The sequence below is a fragment of the Spermophilus citellus genome (assembly GCF_964194105.1).
Source record: "Spermophilus citellus genome assembly, chromosome: 2".
Lineage (NCBI taxonomy): Eukaryota > Metazoa > Chordata > Mammalia > Rodentia > Sciuridae > Spermophilus > Spermophilus citellus.
In genome coordinates, this window is record NC_138183.1 from 227,470,296 (window position 1) to 227,482,924 (window position 12,629).

The 12,629-nt window shown below is 40.9% G+C and overlaps 1 protein-coding gene across 5 annotated transcripts in view; it reads left to right on the forward strand.

The window, feature by feature from the left end:
* The window catches only part of CD44 (CD44 molecule (IN blood group)), an 84,449-nt gene that overhangs the window by 60,973 nt on the left and 10,847 nt on the right, over positions 1-12,629 (forward strand). For 2 of the 5 annotated variants that reach the window (XM_081280097.1, XM_081280093.1), the window contains 5 exons: positions 2,210-2,311; positions 4,175-4,264; positions 5,145-5,348; positions 8,110-8,163; positions 11,850-11,921. In XM_081280097.1, the coding sequence (XP_081136223.1) occupies positions 2,210-2,311; positions 4,175-4,264; positions 5,145-5,348; positions 8,110-8,163; positions 11,850-11,921 (522 nt within the window). The remainder of the gene's footprint in view (positions 1-2,209; positions 2,312-4,174; positions 4,265-5,144; positions 5,349-8,109; positions 8,164-11,849; positions 11,922-12,629) is intronic. The other 3 variants (XM_081280094.1, XM_081280095.1, XM_081280096.1) reach the window with 3 other exon arrangements.

The window sequence follows — 12,629 nt, forward strand, 5'->3', positions numbered from 1 at the left end:
TTAAGTTGTAGTTGTAGTGGGATAAAATACTTTTATTTATTTATTTATTTATTTAAAATAGTGGTGCTGAGGATCAAACCCAGGGCCCCACACATGCTAGGCAAGCGCTCTACCGCTGAGCCACAATCAAAGCCCTCTTCCATTTACTTCTAACCCAAGGTTTTCAAAAGAACAGGTTACGGAGTCAGTGACTATTTCCATTGCAGTCTAAGAAATAACTTGTCTTTGGCAGAAAAATCAGAGAGGTTAAAGAGTTGATGAGCAGTTATACCAAAAAAGTGACTAAAAGGCTCAGAAAACTTGATTATTCTTGTCATGTTTAGAGATAATATGGTATTTAATGATTTGGAATTTAGACTCTTCTTGGCTTTCAGTGAATGTTCATGAATTTAATGGGTGAACAACTTTTAAATGAGATGGAATTCCTGACTTCTTAAATACCCTTCTTTCTTACTTACCTATGAGCAATTCAAAAAGAGAGAAAGACAGTAGTTATCGTTCTGCAAGATTAGAATATTGTGAATTGATCCTATCAACTTGTATGCTTAAAAGGAATTTCTCTTCATCATAACAGGTGACAATTTGCTTGGGAGAAACTTCAAGAATTGTTAGTATGTAGTGCTCCTCTTTTATCAGTAGTAAATAAGTTGAATAATCCATAGCCCATGCTCTTTAAGAAACACAATTAGCTGGCAAAAGAAAGCATTTAGCATCAAAATAGACCTAACAATGTGAAGCAGAAAGAGATGTGAAATCACTATTGCCAACAGTAATTGCTCAATAAATTCAGAGCATCCCACACCCTCCAGAGAGCATTAGAGGAAGATGGACTGGATCTGTTTGGGGGGGAAATGGGAAAAAAAAAAAAACTTGGGTAGTTAGAGAAAGGAAGTAAAAGATTTTCTTTTTAACAAAAGGAGATTCACATAAGGAAGGCCACAAAGGAAGAAAAGGCAAGAAATAACTATGTCAGATTGGTGGATCCCTTGTCATAGGGAAGAAGAGTTGAATGGCTAGGTTGGGGCCATTGCGTTGAGTTCCTGTAGTGCCTCATGCAGCCTCTGCACACATTTTAGTGCAACATGGCTCCTGGGGGATCTGATGACATGCAGTAGAAAACAAAGGCAGTAAAAGATCCTCAGAATCAAACTAAAGAGTCTTCAAACTGAGGCAGAGAAAGGGATCCCATTACATGGTGAGCAGGTAAGGACAATACAGCTGGCTTCAACTGAGGAGGAGCATACTACCTCTTGAAGGAGTCTATGAATAAAAAGGAAAATGAACAAGAATATCTACTAGGAATTTTAATTTGAGTTAGTTGGCCTTTCCTCTTCCTTGAAATCTGAGATAGTAGAGTCGGCCATACATTTCTATCCTACAAAGATCTTGATGATCTTTTCTTTTAGATTGTGAAGACTTCCCTGTAGATGCAGTGCCCAGTATTTCAGCACTCTCCTCTGGAGCCATTTGGAACTGATTACATTTCCCCAGAGGCAATAGTGTGGGTGGATTGACTCAACCTTTGGCCTCTGTTTCCCTCAGGATTTGTTTTTTCAACAGAATAGACCTGTGATAACTATTAAAAATAGGATCTCAAATACTTTGGTGCTAAGTTTCTGCAACACTCATCACTATAGAGAGTAAACTTCAAAGATACCTCGTATTTGTGCTTCTTGGGGAGGGACTCAGTGACATTCACTGCTTCTTGTTTCTTGTCCCTGGTACTTCCTGTGGCCTCTGCCTAGGTAGTATTGTGTAATGATTGTTTGGGTTTTTTTTTTTTTTTTCAGTTTTATTTACATGTTCACTTTGTGAAACAAAAAAGGACTCATTGAGGGAAGAAGGGTGTTAAAGAGTTATTTTGCCTACTAGGTGGGAGGTGATTCTGCGTGTCTAAGAAAGGCCATGGGCACGGAATGGGACTAACATGGGTTATGTTTCTGCCTCTGCAAGGCTTGGGAGTCCCATCCTGTGCTCATGTAGCATCTTTCTAGACTCAGCAAAAACAAACCAAAATCATGATTTTGAGACCACTCCGCCCTCCAGGGAAAGCTGGTTACTTCTTGTGACATTCTGAGAAACAACAATCATCCCCACTCTGGAGCTCTGAAATCAGTTATGTGCTTTCTTTCCTCTGGCTACAGAACATAAATGACCCTTAGGCGGTGGTTTAGGAAATAAAGCAATAACACTGATTTAATTCCTTCAGATGTGGACTCCAGTCATAGTACAACGCTTCAGCCTCCTGCCGATCCAAACACAGATTCAGTGGAAGTCGTCAACTGGACAGGACCTATTTCAGTGACAACTCGTAAGGATGATGACACTCAGCCATGTTTGTTGACCTCTCTTCCTGCTTCGGCTCTTTCCCATGTTGGTCAAGATGCAGTGTTTGGTGGTGGAATCGTGTGTTGGTTTTTTTTTTTTTTTTTTTTTTTGCTACGTGGCTCTGCTCAGCCCAGGATGTTATGCTGTCTTTGTTGTCTATATTTCTTGTGGGTCGTTGAAACCTGACATTACCTTCATTCTTGGTGCCCTCCAGATTCAATGACTTTCTGCAGGGGGAGGGGAAAGGAAGGAAGGAAAAGAGGAAGAAAGAGCGAAAATAAGAAGGAAGGAGAGAAAGGGAGGAAGAAAGAACAAAGGAGAAAGGAAAGATCAGGAAGGAAGGAAGAAGATAAAAATGGATGTCCAAATGCATTCTAGGTACTCATATCAGGGACACCCAAGACCTCAGAGAGGACAGAGGTTTCTCTTTGTTTTAACTGACCACCTCCTTGGACTCCCAGCCTTGCTTCAGTAGAGGCAGACAGATTGCTTTTATGGTTGTGAAAAGACAATTTTGGGAGCCAGATCGCCAGAGAGAGGAGGGAAACCACTTTAACCCACAGAGGAGGGACAAGGCACATTGTTGACAATTGACAAGGGTGGCAGGGTCCCCGAGGACCTGGACAAAAGAAAGGAACATTTGCCAATGCCCCTCCCCCTTTTTTTTTTTTATCACTAAGCATTCGGTAGGAAGCAGCATTAAACTTCAAGTAGCCTTATTTTTCACCATATGCAGGCAAATCCTAGAGATCAGGCTAAAGTCATTCATAATTTCTTGGCAGAATATGAAGGAAATCCAGAATTGAGAGGGTCTCATTTTACTGCTTGCTACTCATAATGGGGAGAGTCTTTTATATGAGCCCTTGAGGCCCAGCAAAAGATCAGCAAGCATGTGTTGATTGTCGGCCATATAAATAGCACAGTGTGAAGCATCAAAGGAGCTGGTAAATAAGCCTATGAACTGGCTTCTGCCAATGAAGAGCTTGTATTTCCATTTTATGTTTCTTCTGGCTTTTGTTCTGATGTTGGGTTTGGGATTTGGTGGATGTCTGTCTCTTGGTAATGTTTATTTGGTGGTGGTCATGGCTGATGGGTGTGTTTTATGGAGTGCTTGCACCTGCAACTCAAAGGTCAGTACCTTTCCTAGAAGAATGCAAATGAAATGAATTCAAAACACTCAAAGTGATTTCAGTTATGGGCAACGGTTCAACCTCAGAACACTGAGGGTCCTGTGTTTGCCCAGGGAACCATTTCCTTGGTGTAGTGATGAGAATCCCTGTCCACAGACGAGATCAAAAAACCAATAATAGAATGAAATGGTATCTTTCACTTAATGGTTTTTAGAAGGGAGTTATGTATTTCCTTGTATAAATTTGATTTGAGTTACTCAAGCAGGTCATCCTAAATGGGATCCTTTCTCTTCTGTGGTTACAGGTATCCTACACAGTGTTATTTTTTTCCTACAGTCATGTTTGTTGACCCGCAATTAGATGCTTTTGACTACTGATAGGAACACTAACATTTAAATATTCCTTTTCCATGTCTCCGTGTTCTCTGGTTTTCTTGAGGGTCTGGGTGCCATGCTATAGTGGGAACTGGGCTGATCCATGGTGGGTGGGGAGTTCTGGTTCAGGCTTCACCTTGGCACTTGACCTTGATGGGTTGTATCCAGAGACAAAGGGGAAGAAGGTAGAGACAAAATGGAATTCTTCTGCATATTTCTCCATGCGGTATGGCACATCTCGTTCTCCCCATGCACCTGTGCGTAGATCCTTCCTGTTAGCAGATCTCAGAGGACTTGTATTATGGTTCAAAATAACACTGGCTTCATCCCTCATTGAAACAGAGCACAGTCATTCCCAGAGCTTCTCTACGTCACATGGAAAACTGGAAGAAGATAAAGAGCAAACAACTGTTTCTACTATCACGTCTAGCAGTAAGGATAAAAAAGCTCAGTTGGCTTCAGCTGTTGATAAACACCACTATTTTAAGGGTGCTTTTTCCATGTCTTTGGTGGAGGGACCTCAGCTGGCTGTTGCTATACTGCTTCTTTTGATCAAAAGGTGCATCTGGTGGTGGTCTCTGCATTTTCTGCTCTTTTGACCTCTTAGAAGCCATTGTACATTAAATGTAAACTGTGTTGCTTAATCTCTAAGGCCATACTTCTCAAGCTCTAGAGTTGGTGACTTGGTTTAAAAACAATGTATTGCTTCTATACTATTTGCGATTGCTGTAAAAGTCTGATTCCATCACTTTACATTCTTTACATTAACAATATTATTTTGCCATTTGACCTCTGGAACGCAACTCTGTGGTGCTGGTGACCAAGAAGCAGTGCCCTCCTGGAAAAGGAAGGAAGAGTTAAGTTAGTAGCCTTAGGTCTTTGAAAACTTGCGTTTTCTATTTCACTTGCAGGCAGCATAATTTTGTCTTTCACGCTTTACTTTTCAATGCGGTGTTCCTTCTAGATCTTTGAAGGTGGATTCCGCTGAGAAAGAGCACAAAATTGTCTAGTACCTGAGCTGACTTCAAGGCCACAGCTGTCGCGGCCTAAGCCTTACCTTAACAGCTCAGGCAGATGTTTCAACAAATGCTTCTTCTGGGTATTACAGTCACTTCTGTTGAGTGCCGTCCAGGTGGCATCTATTGAAAAATATCAGTTTTGTTCAATAGTGTGACCAACTTCCCTGTCTTTTGCTTTTGTTCTTGGATAACAAGAGGAAGGCTTTTGTAGCAATCACATGCTCTGAAAAGAAGCACGTGGAGGGTGGTGATCTTACACATGTGGGGTTTTCATCGATTCCACCTCCACACAGATAGGAATGATGGCAGAGGTGGAAGAAGAGGTGGAAATCCTCCTGAAGACTCCACTATCTCTTTGGAAGGTAAAACCTCCCACTACCCAGACACAAGGGAAAACAGGACCCTCATCCCCGTGACCCCTGCTCAGCCTGGGGTCTTTGGAGTCACTGAAGTTCCTGTTGGAGATTTCACCTCTAATGTTGATGGCTCTTTACCAGGTAATTTGGCCACTTGTTATCTGGTTTGCTTTCTTTACAGAGAGAAACCACATGCACTTTTTTCCTATTAAAGGGCTATTTTCTACGTAGGCTGTGATTAGGCAACTTTGTGACTTTCATCCTGGACACCAACTCTACTGTCAGTAAACTCAGGTTTATTTAGGATAAAAATAATGCTTCCATTTACCAGGGCACTTTCCATTTTTTTTTGTGTGTGTGTGTGTGACTTGGTTGCTATGGTGAGATTTCTTTCTTTGTCTTCTTCCTTGATCTATCAAGTTGAACCATATGAAATTAATGGTTTTGTGGAAATAATTGAATATTGGCAATTTCATTTGATTCAACTAATATATGCTGCCTATTTAGTATAGTTTACCCAATTGTGTGAGTAATTTCCTCTATTATCTTTTTTTGGTGATGGATCGATCAATTTTACCTTTGGTGATGGGCTGGTGGCTAATCTCTTCTAGTTATGATGAACTAAAAGCTTCATGATCCAATCTACTATTAATGAATAGAAACCACTTCTTTAATTGTAATGGCAAAGAAATGACTTATTCAATTAAGTCTGATATGCACTTGGAATGAGACTTTTCTTCTCAAATAAGCAGTTCTCTAATTATTCTTTTGTTTGTTTCTCACTGTGCATTAAGAAATCCACAGTAAAAAGGGGGGAACTAGAAAACATTCTCTCTAGCTAGGAAACTAAAAACAAATTCCCTCTTCCTAGTATCAGCTATTTGAGTACTTCTTATGGCTCATTAATATATTAAAAATCAGTGAATTTAAATACACATTTTTTTATAACAGAGACCCTCCCTCCGCAATCCTTCCTCCCAAAAGAAGAAAAAAAAAAAAAAAGAAACCTAATATATAAAACAGGTGGCTGTGTGATGCTATGCCTGATGTAGGAAAAGAAATTCTAGAAGGTCACTTGTTTGGCCTTTCTTTTGGGCTGCCCACACCAGGATTTCAAAGAAAAATACTGACCTCAGCAATACTGGCAGGACAGAGCCCCCTCACATTTCTTGTTTTTTTGTTTTTCCATTTAGCACGGTTCTATTCTTCCTTGCTAAAAACTCCAAGAACCATTGTTGGATTTCTTCTGGAGAAGTGAGTGTTATGAGTACTACCACCTGGGAGCACCTCGTAATCTCAGCAGCTCTGGAGGCCGAGACAGGAGGATCATGAATTCAAAGTCAGCCTTAGCAAAAGCGAGGCGCTAAGCAACTCAGTGAGACCCTGTCTCTAAATAAAATACAAAATAGGGCTGGGGATGTGGCTCAGTGGTTGAGTGCCCCTGAGTATAATCCCTAGTACAAAAAAAAAAAAGAGTACTGCTAGTTTCTCTTGGCAAAATAAGGCCTGTTGTGCAACCTAATGGATTTAAAATTTTAAACAGCAATTTTAATAGTTACCGTATCCTATAAGGTTTACAAAACCTTGGTGATAAAAAGCCTTCTATACAATCTGTATTCCCAGATACTGATCCCTTCTATGGAGTGTACAAGAGGTGGTAACCATACGGACAGACTTTTCATGGTTCCCCGTGGAGTAAATGATTAGTGAATAGTCTGATTCCCATCCTTGGTTTTCATTCAAACACTCATCCAAGTGTATTTCTGCCCATACATTTTTCTCAGTCTCTATGTTTATAACTAAGAACTAACTCTTTCAGAACCGTGGTGGCAGTGCTGGTGATGGTTTTGGTGATGGTGGTGGTGCTTTTGGTATCGGGGATTACAATGGGGCATTTCAGCAAGTGCTGCCGTCTGTTATTCTAACCATCAACCAAGGAACAAAGCAATCTCTCTAATATAATTATGAGGTTGATCACCTTTCCTCATCAGGGAAATGAGGATGATCAGGTTACTGTTTTCTTTCCAGGTACCTTCTCAATGGATGACTACAGCCACTTTATGAAACCATTATCGTGATTTTTTTAAAAACAAGATTCTAGTATGCTTAGTATTTTTTTTTTAAATATGGTGTTGGGGTGGGGTGGAGAAGACAGGAAATTTCCATAGGCTAAATCTGGGATTTGACCTGTAGATATAGATTTTAGCAATTCTTGAGTTGGTCTAAGATTAAGCATCATAGTAATGGATGTTTGAGAAGATGGGATTATATCAACTATTTGTATTGAGAATATAGACTTGACTTTTGAAAAATCATTAAGAACTAATTCTAATACCTGGATACACATTGTTCACACGTTACCATCTCACAATTTCTTTTTTCACTTTTATTTTACCCCCTTTCCCCTAAATAGGTGGTTGACTTTTCTTTTTGAATCTTTAAATCATTCCATCACAAGATTTTTTAGTTTTAACTCATTACCTGCCTTCAAGAAGTCTCTTTAAGTGTTCCATGCCCTGAGCCAGAGTACACAGTGATCACAAGTCTCATAATCCAATTTTTACTGTCTTTATTTAAAATACACAATGTCCAGTCCCAACCTCAGACCTGTGAGGGCATCATATTTTTGTGGGAGAGTTCTTTGCCGCCGTTCTTGGATTTCTACCAAAAGCACATCTCCTAGGGTCATCCTTGAGGACCTATGCTACCTCAGCTCCCTTAATTCCGATTAAAGTTCAAGTGCACTCATCATTGCACCAAGCAGTGAGCAGTCATTAATATCATGGGCCCATTCCAGTCTCTTTCCATCGTTCCTTGCTTACCTTTAAAAGATTGAACCCAGTGACGGGTTGTATGAAAATGCAAGTGCACCATACTGACCTTCCATCATTGCTCATGACAGGAGACCAAGACGCAGGTGGGAGGTCCCATACCACACGTGGATCTGGATCTGCTGGTGAGTTTGAAACCTCTGTAGTCATTTACTGTTATAATCCTTGAACCTGAAGATTACCAATGAAGTGTGAGTCAGTGTCTCCTGAGAAGTTGTTCACACATTTTTAGCATGTATTACAATCGCAGGGAGGGTGAGTGAAGTCACATTGCTGGGGCCCCACCCTGAAAGTTTCTGTTTCAGTAGATCTGGGGTGCAGCCCAAGTATTTGTACTTCTAATAAATTCTCTGGTAATGTTGATGCTTCTGGGACAGGGACCACACTTTGAGAACTACTGCTCTGGAGGCAAGTCTTCCATCTGAAAGGATCAGCGAGAATTCAAGCAGGGCTGCTTGTTAACATTTGCCATCTGCCAGAATGACTAAGAGTGTGAGTCTGAAAGAGGAATATCCTGATCCCAGTTCCTCTACACATTAACCAAGAAAGATACACAAAGGGTTGGAGATTCAGTTTCATAACTAATAAATTTGCGATAATTTGTCACAGGGCATTGATTTAAAGTCACATGATACAATGGCTAGCATTTAAGAGTTTACTGAGTTGTTAGCAGCGTTGTTCAAAACACTTCAGAGGTTAGACCATATGCGACTGCTATTTCTTCTATTTCTATAGGGCAATAATTATCAATAATTATCAAATTCAAAGTTCATCTAATATTGATTCATTTAATTAGACTACAAACCCTGTGTCATATATAAGGACCATTTTTTATTCCCATGTTCCAGATGAGGAAACTAAGGCTCAGAGAAGGTAAGTAAGTAACCAAATTGGCATGACCATTGAGTGACAGAGTCAGGTGTTAAACCCAGAGATGCATTCCCTCTCATAAGCACAGTCTAGAGAAAGCAGCCCATTATGACCATAGTTACTGCCAGGCACACATTATTAAATAGATTCCTGTTTGCTCTCAGATCTCATGCCTGAAAACAGTACTTCCGGCAGCAAAAGTTTGACGTGAGGCAGCTGATCTCTCATGCTGGGGCTAGTGAGAGGCTCTGCCATTGCTGCCTACTGTGGTTCCTGTTAGCATTGCAAATCCAGGTGACCTCACACAAACCAGTTAATCCATGTAAATTATCATCCTCCCCTTCATGCCCAAATTGGGTCAAGGATCGCCTACAGATTTAAAGCCAATCTGAAAATGGATAGTTACATGGTGGCTTTGATAATAACCCTTTATGGAAGAGCATGGGAATGTAGGGCTCATTTGAAATACTTCTGAAGTAGAGACAGAAGTTGAAGGTTCCTTGGGTAGGGCCCTTGACCTTTCCCAGCCTCAGATCCTATTAGTAAAGAGCAGAGCAGATCAACTAGCCTCAGTTACCCCCTAGAGTTTTTATGAGGAGCACAAGGTGTCAGGAATGTGCAAGCATTTTGGAAACAGTAGGGAGTTATTATTAAAAGTCCTGCTCTTTGAAACCAAAAGACTCCAGCTACTCTGAAGTGTGGTCCTTGGACCCGCAGCAGAGACACCACTCAGGAGCTGGCTAGAAATGCAGAATCTCTGGCCAACGCAGACAGACTGGATTAGTATTTGCATTTTAACACCCCCCAGGTGGTTTGTGTAGAAGTCAAAGTTTGAGAAGCTCTCTCCTCCACTGCCTTTCTCACAGCTGAAGCCAAATGAAGGCTCTCTGCCTGTGTCTCAGGTTGGGTCTCACCTCCCAACAGGGTGCCTGGTGCCCCTCTTTACAGAACTTGCTCTCCCTGCCAGTCCTACCCTAGATGGATTTGTGGAACTCTCTGGCTCAGGGGAGCCTGCTGTCTCTTGTCCATCCTCTTCAGCTTTTGCTTGAAGTGAGAATCTGGTGGGCGGGAGCTGGTCTTTTTGTTTGGCTCCTGTGCAGGTGTCTATTGTTCAAACAGGAGGTTTCAGGTTGTTGTGTACACACCCAGATCTTTCCTTGCTGGGAGCACTTTTTGGAAAATCAAAATAAAGAGATTATGATCTATTAATGGTCTCCCTTTCAAATATCAAAGGCTGCTGTGAGTCAGGAAAAAACAAACAAAACAAAACAAAACAAACAAAAAAAAGACCAGAGAGAGTGACTGTACCTTAGGTGGTTTCCAAAGCCAAAGATCTCCAACTTAGATGGCCACTATCCCACAACTTGTGCAGATGAAGACCTGCCAATGACCAAGGACCCTGGCAGGCACTTAGGGTAAGTGCTTTGGACACTTTTGAGGTTTGTGGAGTAAAAGGCCATTGTCAAAAATGGGCTGGAGTATGTTGAAACAGTAAGACATCTGGTAAGAATTTGCTCTATTATGAGTTTTAACTAAAACATCGAATTATATAAACAGGAGTCTTCCTACCCCAAATAATCACTGTAATCAAGATTTCAGGGTCTTTTCTGCAGATTCCAAAGTCTGACTCTCTAAGAAAAGCTATTCATTTAAGTCCCTGCTGTCTAAATCTGCTGACTGGCTAAACATCTGAGTTTTCTCTCCTCAGTGGCCTTCGGTAGATTATGGCAGGTTCCTATTTGCTAGAGGAAAAAGCTCATTGTAGTAGGACATTTTCAAGTTTTGCTCTCAGGTAGTAGAGGAAGCATCAAAAGGCAAAAACAAACACACAAAATTCATGAAGCTTTAATTTAGGTAAGTCTCTTAGCAAGGTGTTGTTGTTGTTGTTTTAATTTTAATATGATGCCCTTCTCATTTTGATAAGCCACCTATTGTTTTGACTTGTGGATTGTAGGTCTTGCAATGCTTCCCTCCCATCTGGGACTTTGGGATCATTTCCTTATTATTACAATATTTAGTAGTAGAAAATGTTCATTTTTCCAACAAAGGTGTGTTCCACTAATACATGGGTAAGGAACCTACAAGGGTGATTTTTTCATTGACACAAAAGGTCATCGCTCCCAGATCTTTATTATTTGGTGTTTGTTTTGGCTTCTGTGATGATACTAGAGGTGATCTTTAGATTCAGTTTAGACATTACATGTGCAAGCAGTGAGAGGGGTGGACACCTGACTTTTTTAAGAGTGTCAAGATTTGAGACATCTGAAGCCGATTCTTTATTTGGCTCAGGACCAGAACTGACCATTGCATCCCCTAGAGATCTAGTTAAAATGAAGACTCTGCTTCGGTAGGTTTGTAGGAAGGCCTGACATTCTGCATTCCTGGTGAGCTCCCAAGTGATGCCTATGCTGCCAGCCTAGGGGCCACACTTGGAGGAGCAAGGTCCTGAATTAAACATAGAGATTAATAATTACACACAACTACCATGACTGCATAGTTCTTTGAGTCTCTGTGAAATGATGATTAAGTAGATTCTATTATTATCATCCCCATTTCATAAGTGAGAAAACCAAGACTTAAGGAGGGTAATTTGACCCAGCCCACATTGTTAGCAAGAGGCAGATGTAGGACTGGAATCCAAGGCTGCCCAGCTAGAGCCCAAAGTCTTAACCACTGCACCACCCAGCTTCTATGAATTTTCATGTTCCTTGACACAAAATAACATTTCTGAGCCTTCCCCTTAATTGCATGGAACTCTTGAGGGGGGTGGATTGTCTTGCAATGTCTTTTACATAACACCATAAATGTCTATGGCTTCAATCTATAAATAGTTTCTTAGTGATGCAGACCTTGGAACTTGGCCCCACGTGTTGCTCTGAAAAGAACTCCTGGTTGTGCATTCCAAACTTGAGCTAAGAGATCTTGTTGCTTTTCCCCTTAGGACATTCAAGTGGGAGTCAAGAAGGTGGGGCAACCACGACTTCTGGGCCTATAAGGAAACCCCACATTCCAGGTGAGTTTCAAACTGTGAAGCAAAAAAAAAAAAAAAAAAGATATTCAAAGAAAGTTTCCAGGAAGAAGAAGAAACCCAATCAAATGCCCATTCTCCTAAATTAAGTTCCCCTGAACCTGATGGCTTCTCTTCGAAAGTTTGAGAATGAATGAGAGTACCATGCTTCTTGGAAGAAAAGGATGGAACACTCTTGTTTCCTTGGTCCCCTGGGTCACCTAGATGGGCTGAGCTCACATTCAAATCCCCTGGCCTGTCTCAGGGAAGTGCTATGTTATTTACTAAAGTTTTCTTCACAAATGAGTGATTACCGGAGCTCTCCTAGGACCTTCCTATTCCCACCCACTGTCCCCTTTATTTCTTGGGCTGGGTTTGTTTTTTTTTTTTTTGCATTGCAAATAAGGAGGAGACATAAGGACCATCTGTATTGGGTGGAGCAAAAACATTCTTCTTTTCCCTTCATTACTTTTTTCATGAGGGTCAATCCACTGATCCAGTCAAAAAAAAAAAAACTTTTCAGAAAATATTACATGTGCAAGTAGTGAGGGGAGTGGACACTGACTTTTAAGAGTGTCAAGATTTGAGACATCTGAAGCCAGTTCTTTATTTGGCTCAGGATCAGAACTGACCATTGGTAAAGGGCGATTACAGAAGGGAAGGGCTCTCCCAGCATAGTAAATTACCCTTTTAATTCTCCCCTCTTTGGAGGGC